Source organism: Chiloscyllium punctatum, chromosome 6 (genome assembly GCF_047496795.1).
Source record: "Chiloscyllium punctatum isolate Juve2018m chromosome 6, sChiPun1.3, whole genome shotgun sequence".
Lineage (NCBI taxonomy): Eukaryota > Metazoa > Chordata > Chondrichthyes > Orectolobiformes > Hemiscylliidae > Chiloscyllium > Chiloscyllium punctatum.
The window spans coordinates 67,242,071-67,257,877 of NC_092744.1; the positions used below are offsets into that span (position 1 = coordinate 67,242,071).

Genomic DNA, 15,807 nt, shown 5'->3' on the forward strand with positions numbered 1-15,807 from the left:
GCTCCTTTAGGGCCTTGGATAGAGGTGAGGGAGGAGGTGTGGGCACAGGGTTTGCAATTCCTGCGGTGGCAGGGGAAGGTGCCAGGATGGGAGGGTGGGTTGTGTGGGGGGGGGGGCGTGGGGGGGGGGGTGGTGTGGACTTGACCAGGTAGTCACAGAAAGCGCAAAGAGGTGTGGAGGGAAATATATCCCTGGTGGTGGGGTCCATTTGGAGGTGGCCGAAATGTCGGCGGATGATTTGGTTTATGCAAAGGTTGGTAGGGTGGCAGGTGAGCACCAGGGGCGTTCTATCCTTGTTACGATTGGAGGGATGGGGTCTGAGGGCGGAGGTGCAGTATGTGGACGAGATGCATTTGAGGGCATCTTTAACCACGTGGGAAGGGAAATTGTGGTCTCTAAAGAAGGAGGCCATCTGGTGTGTTCTATGGTGGAACTGGTCCTCCTGGGAGCAGATACAGCAGAGGCGGAGGAATTGGGAATACAGGATGGCATTTTTGCAGGAGGTAGTATGGGAAGAGGTGTAATCCAGGTAGCTGTGGAAGTCGGTGGGTTTGTAAAAAATCAGTGTCAAGTCGGTCGTCATTAATGGAGATGGAGAGGTCCAGGAAGGGGAGCGAGGTGTCTGAGATGGTCCAGGTAAATTTAAGGTCAGGGTGGAATGTGTTGGTGAAGTTGATGAATTGCTCAACCTCCTCGCGGGAGCACGAGGAGCCGTCAATGCAGTCATCAATGTAGCGGAGGAAGAGGTGGGGAGTGGTGCCGGTGTAATTACGGAAGATGGACTGTTCTACGTAGCCGACAAACAGACAGGCATAGCTGGGGCCCATACGGGTGCCCATGGCTACCCCTTTGGTCTGGAGGAAGTGGGAGGATTCAAAGGAGAAATTGTTAAGGGTGAGGACCAGTTCGGCCAGACGAATGAGTGTGTCGGTGGAAGGTACTGTTGGGGACATCGGGAGAGGAAGAAACGGACGGCTTGGAGGCCCTGGTCATGGCGGATGGAGGTGTAGAGGGATTGGATATTCATGCTGAAGATGAGGCGTTGGGGGCCGGGGAAACGGAAGTCTTGGAGGAGGTGGAGGGCGCGGGTGGTGTCTTAAACGTCTGTGGGGAGTTCCTGGACTTGGGGGGATAGGACAGTGTCGAGGTAGATAGAAAAGAGTTCAGTGGAGCAGGAGCATGCTGAGACAATGGGTCGGCCAGGAGGTAGAACCGGGCAGTGCGGGGTTCCCGGACTATGAGGTTGGAAGCTGTGGGTGGGAGATCTCCTGAGGTGATGAGGTTCTGTATGGTCTGGGAGATGATGGTTTGGTGATGGGGGTGGGGTCATGGTCGAGGGAGCAGTAGGAAGAGGTGTCCTCGAGTTGACGTTTGGCTTCAGCGGTGTAGACGTCAGTGCGCCAGACTACCACTGCGCCCCCTTTATCTGCTGGTTTGATGGTGAGGTCGGGATTGGAGCAGAGGGATTGGAGGGCTGCGCGTTGTGAGGGTGAGAGAGGGGTAGACAGGTTGAGGTGGTTAATGTCCTGGCGGCAGTTGGAAATGAAGAGGTCGAGGGCGGGTAATAGGCCAGCACAGGGTGTCCAGGTGGATGCAGTGTGTTGGAGGTGGGCGAAGGGGTCCTTGGAAGGTGGACGGGAGTCCTGATTGTGAAAGTAAGCTCTGAGGCGTCGGAAGAAGTGTTCGACGTCACGACGTGTATTAAATTCATTGATGCGTGGGCGGAGGGGGATGAAGGTGAGCCCAGCATCCTGTTCTATTGTGTGCTGAGTTTTGAAAATTGTCTTCACTATATCATAGATCTCCTATTTTAATTTTCATTACTCATAATATCATTTGCTTTCGTTCTATCCTTCACTTTTATGTGTTGCTGAAAACCTAATTTGTGCTTTGTCTTTGAAGCATTTTTCTACTTTAACATTGCACTTGTATAGCAACCTTCTTGCTGTTTTTTCCCTGCTATTTACTATAATTTCATTTTTATTGCATTTGCGTAATTATCACAATAGCAGTTAATTGTGTTTAAAAATTCCCAAAATAATACTGAAGACTGTCCTTATTTAATCTATTTTGCAAATGTGTGCATTCCATTGTGTCAGAATATGTTCTCGTGCTTTTTAAATTTGTAGTTTGTGTCAGCATCATCTTGAATAAGTGCCAAGTAAGAAATGTGTCGTATGTGTATCCAGAAATTCTAAATTCAACATCGTGGATTTGTTGGAGCCCTTGAATTAGATTCTTGATCATACAACCCAGATGGAGGGTATTCAGCTTGTGGTGAAGGTTGTGGATTTGTTGGAGCCCTTAAATTAGATTCTTGATCATACAACCCAGATGGAGGGTATTCAGCTTGTGGTGAAGGTTGCTCTTTCAAACAAATTAGTTTCACTGCACAGCTTTAACTCAAGAGATAAAACAAGTGATTCACCCCTGCCAGTTAGCCAAATCACATTTTGTAGATACTGCACTATATATTTGAAGTCTATTGGTAGTAGATATTACCTCTCAGGCATGAGAAAGTTTACTTTTGAAGATTCTCTTGACTCTGATCCAATTAGTTAACATGGAGTTAAGAAGTGTGCAGTTAATAACTGCAAAGTAAAAGAATGATTATATATGTCAGCTTAAAGTGCATCATTGTAGTTTTGAACTTTATGTATGCAGTTTTATTTACTTTGATTTTTGTAAGATATGTTATAGTCCTAGTGCGGTAATAATATTTTAAAAGTTGAGGTTAGAGAATTGTGAAATGTTTCTCTGAAAATATTAGGAAATTGCCTGATTGGATTAGTAGAATAAATTGACAGTTTATGAATTTGGACAACATACCTTCTGCTTCCTCCCAACAGCTCCAAATATGCAAGCTTTCAGAGCTTGGAATTTGCACCATAAGATCTGTCCAGAGCTTTGAGCAGCTCTTCGGGAAGCACAGTGTTACGATTTTTGATTTGCTTCTAAAAGTCTTAATTTTTAACTGAAACACACTCTTTACACAATTTTCTCACAAACTGATCCAAAAAGATGAGAATCGAATGCATATGCAGCAGATTAATAATGTTTTGTTTTGTAAATATGCACATTTTTGTTTTAAGAGATGGAGGGGGTCAAAAGTAAATAGTACACCTGCAACTATTAAAAGTAGTTTAAAATCTCAGTACTACCCCTACTGGTAGTAATTGTACATGAGAAACTGAGTAGCCACCAGATTTAATGCCACAATTTTTTTTATTAATCTTAAAATTCGCATGTCCTGTAAATTGAATATTTGCCTTGCGGTTATGGTTTTGCCCCTATCCGGTTCTGTCAGTACCTTGAATTCAGTAACAATTTTAAACTTGTATTTCTAACAGGTTTATGCTGAACTTAGCTTTAAAGAATTGCTATAGGGAATAGTGAACGGATTTGAAATTGTCCCCATTAAAGTTATTCATGAAGGGTTTATTTTGGTGAGTGTTGCACTTGATTTTTAATCTAAAATAAAGTTGGAAGTTTTTGTTATTTTATTATAGAAAAAACTAGGTTAACACTTCCCTTTCTAAATTTCATCCCACTGAGGGACTAGAAAATAATGCCATAATAGATCGTCCCTATGTTACCACATTATAAGTAACAATTCCTTTTAAATGTTTGAACTCATGAAATTACAACCTAGATATCTCAGGGCTGCTGTCAGTGTTTTGATCAATAGCTATTTGTTTGACATTGCATATTTGGAAGAATGTCTTTAAATTGTTAATCCAATGTGAAACGCTACAACGTATACAAACAAGTAAACAATAATAAATACATCTGAAAAGGTTTTTCAGTATTTGGGAGCTTGAGGATTTGAGAACTACTATGTAAAATTTTTGTTCTTTATTTCCACTCAGTTGTGTAAATTACTTTCGAAAAATATGAAATTGTTTTTCCTTGCAAATAATTGCACATGCCTGGACTCCAGTGTGGGTCAGGCAGCTTTAAAGGAAAATAACCCATGGCATTGTGAATTTCAGTTAACATTGTTGTCTGTTAAAAAAAAAAGTAAATTTTATGGTCATATTGAAATATGTCTCTATTAAAAGACATTGCCCAGTACATACTGATCACACTGTTGTCCATCACAGAAACTTATTATGTCACATTTTGCACATTTCCTTTCAATTCCCAGATGCAGTCAAAACTACTTTACAACTTAGTTCACTTTTTTTGTAGACTTGCCATTTCATTCCTTCATTTGCATAAGGTAGTGTTTGCGCTGACTCATACTACAATAATACAAATGTTACCAGTAAGTGTACAAGAACAAAGTCCCATATTTTGATTTCATTAGAATAGTAGGAGTAGGTGCAGTATTGTTGATTTCAAAGGAAAACTTTTAATTGCAGGAGTTAAGATTGGACCTCTGGAATGTACCTTTAATTCATTGATTTGAGACTGTGTGCAGGATTCCTAATGACAGTAAAATAAAGTTTTGGTTTCATTAAAAGCATTCTTTATGCCAGTTGTCCAAAATGATTAATGTGGAGTAATCTGTTAATAATGTTAGCACTGTTAGCTCTTAACTATTAGGAAATTTTAAGTTGTTTTTACTTTTAATAGGGGAGAACGGCGGTTTGAAAAACCAGGGCGAAAAGAACCAGGTCAGTTTAATAATCTGGAGAGTTTGCCAACTTACTAAATTGATTGTTCAGTCACAACGTACATTGTCTTCACATGCATTCTTCATTTTGGAGTTTTAAATTTGAATTAAATGGTGCTCTTTTCACTCATGGGGTGTGGACTAACGTTCAATCTAATGTTTATTAAGTTAAGTAATTTGAGTGTTGGAGTGGTGTATCTGATTACAATCAAATGGAATTTGTACTATTGGATATGGACACGTGTTTCCATTCATTCAGGGCATGTACACATCACTAGTAGCTCCAGCATTGACACCCCTTCCGACCAGATCTTGAAAACGTGATGGTAATCTGCATTCATAAGTCAACAACTGTTCTGATGAGGGTACAGCCACAGTGCTGTTCAGTAAAGAGTTTCAGGATTGTGATCCTGCAACAACAAAGGAATGGTGATAGATTTCCAATTTAGGATGATGTGTTACTTGGAAGTCGTATATTTGGTAACTCAGCTTGAAGAAGCTGAAGCAAATTGCTGTTTGTAGACACCACATGTTCAAGCCACTGTTCTTTTTATAGTAAATGGAGTGAATATTTCAGGTCATGGTTAGGTTACAAATCAAACTGGCTGCTTTGTCTTGGATCATGTTGATCATAAATGTTGGAGCTGTACTCAGTCCCAAGCAAGTAGACTTCATCACATTCCTGATTTGTGCCTTGATGGATAAACTTTGATAGTCAGGAGTGTGAGGAGTGCAACATATCCAGTCTCTTCACTGCACTTGAAGGACTTTATGGGACTGACTGAGTTAAGTTTCTGGTCATTTATGATCCTAAGGATAATATTAATGAGGACTTGGTACTGATAATGCTAAAATGTCAAAAAGAAATGAATAGATTTTCTTCTTGGAGAGTGTTATTTCCTGGCACTTTTGTGAGAAAATGTTACCTATTGCTTATCAGCCCATGTGTAAATATTTTCCAGGTATTACTGCTTGAGGATTTGTGAATAATTGATGAACTTAGGCAAATTCCCAACAATGATATCCTGGAACTCTGGCTACAACAAACATGGCCATTTTCCTTTTATGCTATTTGTAATTCTGACTGAAGAATTTCTCTTGATTCACATTGCCATCAGTTTTGATAGTTGCTCCTTGATGCTGTACACAGTCAAATACTGTCGTAGTGTCAAGGACAGTCTTTCTCGCTTCATCTCAGCCTAGGATTCATCTGTTGTACAACAATATTACCAAGGCTGACTTGAGATCTGGAAGCGATGGTCCTGATTGAACTCTAACTGAATAGATTGCTGATGAGTAAGGCTTACTTGATGGTGCTATTGACATCTTCAATCCAGCATGTACTCCAATTTTTGTTTTGTAGTACATAACCACTTAATTTTGTGATAACAAAGGGGTTAACTGTACATTGTTATGTGACCATGCAGCCTATAACAAATGTTGCCTCTGTCACCTTTGATGGAGATGGTAATTGGCTTAGATTTGGTCTGCTTTTTATGGACAGGGCATTCATACGTGGGTGATTTTCCACTTTCAGGTGGATGGTAATATTACTGTACTGTAAAAGCTTGGCTAGAGTTATGGCTGGTTCTGGAGAACAAATCTTTACCACTACTGCTCAACTTTTGTGAAGGACATAGCCTATGATGTATTCTGTAACTCGGTGTGCTAAGGCATTGGATGATGGTCCATAGAATTTGCTAAAGATAAATGGGCCCTTTTTGGCAACTCTTGCTGCAGAACTTGAAGATGTTTCAACGTTTGTTTTTGCACTCAAGTTCAACTCTGACATTGTTGAGATTAGAGGTGTTCGCGGGTCCCTTTTCCTTCTCAGGACTGTTCAGTTGTCTACCATTTATGACTAGGTACTGTTGGAGTGCAGAGCTTTGATTTGATTTGCTGCTCATGCCATTAATTTATTCTGTTTATCACGTGAATAGTTCTATGTTGTAGTTGCTCCAAGTTGGCACCTTTTTAAGTGTACCTGGTCATGGTTTGCCCTTCGACATCACTCATTGAGCTAAGATTGCTCCCTCATTGAGCTAAGATTGCTCCCTCATTGAGCTAAGATTGCTCCCTCATTGAGCTAAGATTGCTCCCTCATTGAGCTAAGATTGCTCCCTCATTGAGCTAAGATTGCTCCCTCATTGAGCTAAGATTGCTCCCTCATTGAGCTAAGATTGCTCCCTCATTGAGCTAAGATTGCTCCCTCATTGAGCTAAGATTGCTCCCTCATTGAGCTAAGATTGCTCCCTCATTGAGCTAAGATTGCTCCCTCATTGAGCTAAGATTGCTCCCTCATTGAGCTAAGATTGCTCCCTCATTGAGCTAAGATTGCTCCCTCATTGAGCTAAGATTGCTCCCTCATTGAGCTAAGATTGCTCCCTCATTGAGCTAAGATTGCTCCCTCATTGAGCTAAGATTGCTCCCTCATTGAGCTAAGATTGCTCCCTCATTGAGCTAAGATTGCTCCCTCATTGAGCTAAGATTGCTCCCTCATTGAGCTAAGATTGCTCCCTCATTGAGCTAAGATTGCTCCCTCATTGAGCTAAGATTGCTCCCTCATTGAGCTAAGATTGCTCCCTCATTGAGCTAAGATTGCTCCCTCATTGCCATCAAGTCACAGGAGCCAGGTATATGCCACACGGAAATTAAAGAATGTTGTGACATGCAATTCAGCTGCTTCTCTTGACCCATGGATCTTAAAGGTGTATAATTTTGAGCAGCTAGGTCTGTTCTGTTCTGAATCTTAGATTTAACACGATAGTTGTGCCACAATACACTAAACGATGTTCTCTAAAGACAGGATTTTGTGATTGTCTTTCCTTTGTTTATTCATTTGTGGGACATAGATGTGCTGGCTGGCCAGTACTTACTGCCCCTCCCTAGTTACCCTTGAGAAGCTGTTTGTTGAGCTGTCTTCTTGACCCATTGCAGTCTATATGCTATAAGTTGACCCACAATGCTGTTAGGGAGGGAAATCCAGGATTTTGACCCAGTGGTACTGAAGGGACGGTGATATATTTCCAAGTCAGGGCAGTGAATGGCTCTGAGGGGAACTGCAAGTGGTGGTATTCTCATGTATCTGCTATCATTGTTCTTCTAGATGCAAGCAGTTGAGAGTTTGGAAGGTGGTGTCTAAGGATCATTGGTGAATTTCTGCCATGTGTCTTGTTGATGTACACACTGTTGCTACTGAGTATCAGTGGTGGAGGGAGTGGATGTGGTGCCAGTTAAGTAGACTGCTTTGGCTTGGATGATGTCAGCTTCAGTGTTGCTGGAGCTGCACTCGTCCAGGCAAGTGGAGGATACAATCAGACTCCTGACTTGTGTCTTATTGATAGTGGACAGGTTTTGGAGAGTCAGGAAGTGAGTTACTCGCTGCAGTATTCCTAGTCTGTGACCTACTGTTGTGGCTATGTGGTAAGTTCAATTGAATTTCTGGTCAGTAGTAACCCCTCGCATGTTGATAATGGGGTATTCAGAGACTAATAGCGTTGAATGTCGAGGGACAAAGATAGAATATCTTCCTGTATTAAACATGGTCATTGCCCAGTATTTGTGTGGTGTGAATGTTACTTGCCACTTGTTAGTCCCTGCCTGGATATTGTACAGATCTTACTGCATTTGTACATAGCCTTGGTATCTGAGGATGAATTCATGATGAACATGGTGCGATCATCCTGACTTCTGATCATAAGATGGAAGGAAGGTCATTGATGCAGCTGCAGATAATTGGGACTAGAACACTCCTGAGGAACTCCTGCAGAGATGTCCTCGAGCTGAGATGATAACCTCCAATCACAACCATGCTCCAATGTGCCAGGTATGACTCCAACCAACAAAAAGTTTGCCCCCGATTCCAGTTTTGCTGGGGCTTCTTAATGCCATACTCAGCCAAATGAGGCCTTGATGTCAAGGGCTGTCTAACCTCTGGAGTTCAAATCTTTCTGTCCATGTTTGAGCCAAGGCTGTAATCCGGTCAGGAGCTGAGTGACCTGTTTGAACCCAAACTGGATGTGAATGAGCAGGTTATTAGCACTGTTGATGACCGCTCACTTTATTGATGATCGAGTATAGACAAATGGGGTGGTAATTGGCTGGATTGGATTTGTCCTGCTTTTTGAGTACAGGGCACACCTGGATAATTTTCTGCATTTTTGGCTGGATGCCAGTGTTGTAACTGTACTAGAAGCACTTGCCTAGGGAAACAGTAAATTCTGGAACAGAAGTTTTCATGGAATGTAGTCAGTGCCCCTAGCCTTTTCATTATCCAGTGTTTCCAACTGTTTATTGATATCATTTGGAGTAAATTGAATTGGCTGAAAACTGACATCTGCGATGTTGGGAACCTCTGGCAGAGACTGAGATGGATCATCCACTTGGCACTTTTGGGTGAAGATTTCATCATTGAGGATTGGGATATTTCTGGACCCACTTCCTGCATTGTCCACCACCATTTTTGACTAAATGTGACAGGACTGCAGTTGTTAGTTGTAGGATTGTTTAGTTCTGTTTGTCACTTGCTGCTTATATTGTTTGGCATGCAGATAATCCTGTTTGAAAACTACACTAGGTTGACTCCTTGTTTTTAAGTGTGGCTGGTTCTGCTCCTGGCATGCTGTTCTGCACTCTCAATTGAACCAGGATTAATCCCCTGACTTGCTGGTAGTGGTTGAGTGGAGTATATGTGGCTTGCATATTGTGCTGGCATACAGTCTTCGAATGCCGTTGATGGCTCGCAGTGCCTACTGTGATTCAGTGACTGTGACTATATCGGGCTGTTGCTTGACTAGTTTGTGAGACAATTCTCCCAGTTTTGGTAATAGTGCCTACACCTTCGTAAGGAAGACGTTGCAGGATCAGAAGACCTGTTTCTGCCATTGGCTTTTCTGGTGCTTAAGTCAATGCCATGTAGTCCATCTGGTTTCATTTCTTTAAGACCTCATAGTGATTGATACAACTGAGTGGCTTGCTAGGCCATTTCAGAGTGCAGTTAAGAGTCAATGCATTGCTGTAGGTCTGAAATCGCATGTAGGCCCAGATAAGGATGACCGATTTCCTTCCCTTAAGGACATTAGTGAGCCAGATAGGTTTTTTCCAGCAATTAGCAGTGGTTTCATAGTCATCAGGAGGTATAGTTAGTAAGTTTGCAGATGGCACCAAAATTGGGGGTGTAGTGAACAGCAAAGAAGGCTGCCTCAGATTACAACAGGACCTTGATTGGATGGGCCAATGGATTGAGAAGTGGCAGATGGAGCGTAGTTTAGATAAATGTGAGGTGTTGCATTTTGAGAAAGCATATCTTAGTAAGACTTATACAATTAATGATAAGGTCCTAGGGAGTGTTGCTGAACAAAGACCTTGGAGTGCAGGTTCGTAGCTCTTTGAAATTGGAGTTGCAGGGAGATAGGATAGTGAAAAAGGCATTTGGTATGCTTTTCTTTATTGGTCAGAGTATTGAGTGCAGGAGTTGGGAGGTCATGTGCGGCTGTACAGGACATTGGTTAGGCCACTGCTGGAATATTGCGTGCAAATCAGGTCTCCTTCCGATCGAAAAGATGTTGTGAAACTTGAACGGGTTCAGAAAAGGTTGACAAGGATGTTGCCAAAATTGGAGGATTTGAGCAATAGGGAGAGGTTGAATATGCAGGTGCCTTTTTCCCTGGAACGTCTGAGGCTGAGGGGTAACCTTATAGAGGTTTATAAAATCATGATAAGCATGGATAGGATAAATAGACAAAGTCTCTTCCCTGGGGTGGGGGAGTCCAGAACTAGCGGGCATAGGTTTGGGTGAGAGGGGACAGATATAAAAGAGACCTAAGGGGCAATTTTTTCACATAGAGGGTGATGCGTGTGTCGAATGGACTGCCAGAGGATGTGGTGGAGGCTAGTACAAATGCAACATTTAAAAGGCATTTGGATAGGTATATGAATAGGGAAGGTTTGGAGGGATATGGGCCGGGTGCTGGCAGATGGGACTAGATTGGGTTGGGATATCTGGTCGGCATGGACGAGTTGGACCGAAGGGTCTGTTTATGTGCTGTCCATCTCTAGGACTCTAATAGATTCTTAATTCAAGATATTTTTATCCAATTAAAATTCCACCATCTGCTGGTCTCCAGACCAGAGTTTCTGAATTAGTAGCCTAGTGATAATACCACTAGGTCGTCACCAACTCTAGAATAATTCCTCCTAATATTGTCCAGAAGTGATGCTTCTGTGACGGGTATAGTTTACAGTCTTGTGTTGGTTGTTTCACTGCATCCACCACGACTAGGCCAACTGTCAAGTTATGTTGCTGCTAAGCCAGTCTTGGTGATGAGCGTTGACAATCCCTGCCCAGAATACATTTTGTTCCCTTGTATCCTTTGTAGTTTTTTTCCAAATGCTGTTTAATATGGAGTATTGATTAAAGAACGAAGAGAGGTAGTTAGGTGGTGATTGTATGATTTTCTTGATGTTTGATCATCAGACTTCATTGATTTACACAGCAGCTCCCTGAATGCAAATCAGTTTATCTCCTCACAGATGCTGCCAGATTTAGTGAGTATTTCCAGCAATTTTCTGTTTTTTACTTAGACTTTTAACATCTGCAGTATTTAAATTTTGTCTCCAGACCATTAGTAACCCAACCACTATACTACTGTGCTCCTCACTAACACTAAAAAAGTTTCACTTACAGAAGCACCATGCTTGCCTTGTGCTCAACTTTGACAAGAATGTTTCCAACATACTTTAATGTAACGTCATTATTATGAACATAAATGGTCAGAACTGTCCACTTTGAATTTGTGAAGATACTTTTCAAAATAAGTTATTTTTAATGTTCCTGTTAATTTCTTCCTCTGTAAGGATGAATGCATCTAAATGCAATTTTATTACATAAACTTTTAAAGAAATCAGCAGTTTTGAGCAAAGCTTTGTGTAGAGAATGCTGGATGAGAATGCAGAGAAATTGAGGTTTTGGTCAAGAGACCAAGCATATATCAGGTATAGATGGCAGAGATTGAGTGAATCCTTAGAGCTTAGGAGTATCATTTAAGAGGGAAATCGAGAGGGCAAAAAGGGACATAACTTTGGCAAATAACGTTAAGGAAAATCCAAAGAGATTCTACAAATACGTTAAGGACAAAAGGTAAGTAGGGAGACAATAGGGCCCCTTAGACCTGTGTGTGGAACTGCAAGAGATGGAGGAGATGGTGAATGAGTATTTTGCAGCTGTCTTTACTGTGGTAAAGGATATGGAAGCTTGAGAGCTTGGGAAAATAAATAGTGACATCTTGAAAAATGTCCATATTACAGAAGAGGTTGTGCTGGATGGCTTAAAACGAATAAGGGTGGATAAATGGATGTGACCTGATCAAATGTATCCTAAAACCCTGTGGGGAAACTAGGGAAGTGATTGCTGGGAGCCTACCTGAGATATTTGTATCATTGAAAGCCACAGGTGAGGTGCCGGAAGACTGGAGGTTGACTAACATTTAAGAAAAAGGAAAAACCAGGGAAGTATAGACCAGTGGACCTGACATCGGTGGTGGGCAAGTTGTTGCAGGGAATCCTGAGGGGCAGGATGTACATGTATTTGGAAAGGCAAGGACTGATTAGGGATAGTCAACATGGCTGTGTGGGAGGTCATGTCACACAAACTTAATTTAATTGAGTTTTTTGACGAAGTAACAAAGAGCATTGAGGGCAGCGTGGTAGATGTGATCTTTATGGACTTCAGTAAGGCATTTTTCAAGGTTCCTCATGGTAGACTGGTTAGCAAGGTTAGATCTCATGAGTACAGGGTGAACTAGCCATTTGGATACAGGGCTGACTCGAAGATAAAAGGCAGAGGATGGGTGGTGGAGAGTTACTTTTCAGAGTGGGGGCCTGTGCCCGGTGGTGTGCCACAAGGATTAGTGCTGGGTCCACCATTTTTTGTTATATAAATGATTTGGATGTGACTTTGGGAGGTATGGTTAGTAAGATTGCAGATGACACCAAAATTGGAGATGTAGTGGACAGTGAAGAAGGTTACCTTGAGTACAATGGGATCTTGATCAGATGGAGTTTAGTTTAGATAAATATGAGGTGCAACATTTTGGAAAGGCAAATTGGGGCAGGACTTATTCACTTAGTGGTAGGGTCCTGGGGAGTGTTGCTGAACAAAGAGACCTTGGAGTGCAGTTTTCTAGTTCTTTGAAAGTGGAGTTGCACGGAGATAGGGTAGTGAAGATGATGTTTGGTATGCTTGCGTTTATTGGTCAGAGCATTGACTATGGGAATTGGGAGGTCATGTTGCAGCTGTACAAGACATTGGTTAGGCCACTTTTGGAATAGTGAGCACAATTTTGGTCTCCCTGTTATTGGAAGAATATTGTGAAACTTGCAAGGGTTCAGAAAAGATTTAAAAGCATGTTTCCAGGGTTGGAGGGTTGAGCTATATGGAGAGGCTGAATAGGCTGCCACTGTTTTCCCAGGAGCGTCAGAGGCTGAGAGGTGACTTTATAAAGGTTTATAAAATCATGAGGGGCATGGGTAGGATAAATAGATAAAGTCCCTTCCCTGGGTTGTGGGAGCCCAAAACTAGAGGACATAGGTTTATGGTGAGAGGGGAAAGATTTAAAAGGGACCTAAGGGGCAACTTTTTCATGCAGAGGGTAGTGCATGTGTGGAATAAACTGCCAGAGGAAGTGGTGGATGCTGGTAGAATTACAACATTTAAAAGGCATCTGGATGGGTATATGAATAGTAAGGATTTAGAGGGAGATGGGCCAAATATTGGCAAAAGAGCCTTGATTAAATTAGGATATCTGGTTGGCATGGGTGAATTGGACCAAAGTTTCTGTTTCTGTGCTGTATATCTCTGACTCAATGCTTTCAGTGCTGTATGGTCTTTTTGGCATAGTCATGCTGTACATATCTCATTTATTTAGCAGTAAAACCATACGTTACTCCAGGAAATAAAGTTAAGGTCATCAGTTAAGTTCTCTACCCTTTTATTTGTTGTAAGGTTCAAGTCATCCTAAGGACCAACATTCCAACTTGGGTGCTTCAAATGATTTCCTCTCATCCTCTGGGTTTCTTTCAAAATCAGGTATGCTAAGCATTAATGTGCTAAAGGAATTGATTAATATTTACTGCTATGGATATTAAAACAAATGTTTTACCAAATAATTTAAAGCTTTTACAGTTCAAGAACCGTACTTTTGAGGGAAGCTGGAAACTGTCAGCATATGCTCATGCTTACCAACAAAGTCTTTTGCTCGAGTTCCAAAAGCATCAGGTTTCAATGAAACTTAGCAATAAGTTGCTCTCAAAGACTGTATGTAGATTGGCCAAATCAATTTTGTAACAATGCCATAGAGGACGAAATTCTGGAATGTATATGAGGTGGTTTTTTGGATGAATAATTTGAGGAACAGTAGGAGTAGACAATTCAGTCCCTCAAGGTAAAAACAATGACTGCAGATGCTGAAAACCAAATACTGGATTAGTGGTGCTGGAAGAGCACAGCAGTTCAGGCAGCATCCAACGAGCAGCGAAATCAACGTTTCGGGCAAAAGCCCTTCATCAGGAATAAAAGGGATCATCAGGAATTCAGTCCCTCAAACCTGCTGCACCATTTAATGTGGTATGGCTGAGCTCAATTGCACTTTCCTGTCTGTTCCTCATGATCTTTTAACCTGTTACGAAATAAAAATTTATCACCTCAAATTTAGTTTCCCAGAATTGGCCACATTCTGAAGTAGTGAATTCCACAAATTCATCACCCTTTGAGCAGCACGGTAGCTCAGTGGTTGGCACTGCTGCCTTGCAACACCAGGGACCCAGATTCTGTTTCACCCTTTTAGATTAGGTGGGTCAGCCATAGGAGATGCAGGGTTCCAGGGACAAGGTTTTTGGTTGGGGGTGGGAGGGAGCGGGGAGCTGTGGGATGGTGGCGGGTGGGATGCTCTTCAGTGGTTGATATGGACTTGTTGGGCTGAATGGCTTGCTTCCGCACTGTAAGGATTCTATGATTCTATGATTTGAGAGAAGTAATTCTTCCACTAGGAGCCAACTAGAGAACAGGCTATCATAGACTGGGTATTGTGGAATAGGAAAGGAATAGTTGGCAGTCTAGCTGTGTGAGGTCTCGGGGAAGAGTAACCTTAACATCCTAGAATTATCTAAAAAGATGGAGTGTGTCAAAAATGATTCTGAGATTAGGGTCCTGAGTGTAAATAAAGGAAGCCGAGACGGTATGAGGCACGAACTGTCCATGATAAATTGGAGAGTGCTGCATAAAAAAAAATGATGCTGGAAAGGCAATAATAAACATTTTGAGAATGCCTGGATGAACTGCAACAATTATTAATTTCTGCTGGCACAAAATGGCGAGCGAGGAATCAGGGACAGTATTAGATTCAAGGAAGGGTCATATAAATTGGCCAATAAAAGCAGCAGACCGGAGGCTGGGGGCGCAGTTTAGACTTAAGCAAAAGAGCACAAAGTGATTGAGGAGAGAAATAGAGTAAGCCTGCAGGGAACATGGTAACTGATTGTCACAGCTTCTAAATGTATGATAATAGGAAAAGATTGGTATAATCAGAAACAGGGGAAGTTACAACGGGAAGCAAGGCGATGGCAGACCATACTTGTTTTGGTTTTGCCTTCGCGAAGGTGGGGACAAATCATGTTCCAAAATGTGAGGAAAAACACAAGGGCGAGTGCGAGGGAGGATCTGTAGGAAATCAGTAGTAGGGAATTGGTATTGGGATAATTGAATTAAAATCAAATAATTCTAAGGACCTGATAATCTACTTGCCAGAGTATCTAGGGAAATGGCATTGGAAACCATGGATGCATTGGTTATCATATTTGAAGATCCTGTGCACTCTGGAGCAGTTCTTTGGGATTAGAAGGTAGCTAATGTAACCTTGCTATTTTAAAAGGATGTAGAGAAAATAAGAAATTTGTAGTCTGGTTAGCTTGATAGTAGTGTCAGGAAAATTTGAAAGAGTTAGAGTTAAATAGCAGACCACTTGGAAAACGAGGACAGGATGGGATAGAGACAGCATGAATTGACAAAAGAAATTCATGCTTAACAAATCCACTGGAATAATTTAAGGCGTAACTAGTAGAGCAGGAGCCAGCGCATGTAGTTTTCTTGATTTTTAAAAGGCTTTTGATAAGGCTTCATTTAAAGGACGTGGAAT

At 41.7% G+C, this 15,807-nt stretch overlaps 1 protein-coding gene across 7 annotated transcripts in view; it reads left to right on the forward strand.

Moving 5' to 3' along the window:
• Positions 1 to 15,807, forward strand: part of gigyf2 (GRB10 interacting GYF protein 2) — a 207,024-nt gene that overhangs the window by 92,516 nt on the left and 98,701 nt on the right. For 5 of the 7 annotated variants that reach the window (XM_072572842.1, XM_072572845.1, XM_072572844.1 and 2 more), the window contains 2 exons: positions 4,579 to 4,619; positions 13,620 to 13,703. In XM_072572842.1, coding sequence (XP_072428943.1) covers positions 4,579 to 4,619; positions 13,620 to 13,703 — 125 coding nt within the window. The remainder of the gene's footprint in view (positions 1 to 4,578; positions 4,620 to 13,619; positions 13,704 to 15,807) is intronic. The other 2 variants (XM_072572847.1, XM_072572848.1) reach the window with 1 other exon arrangement.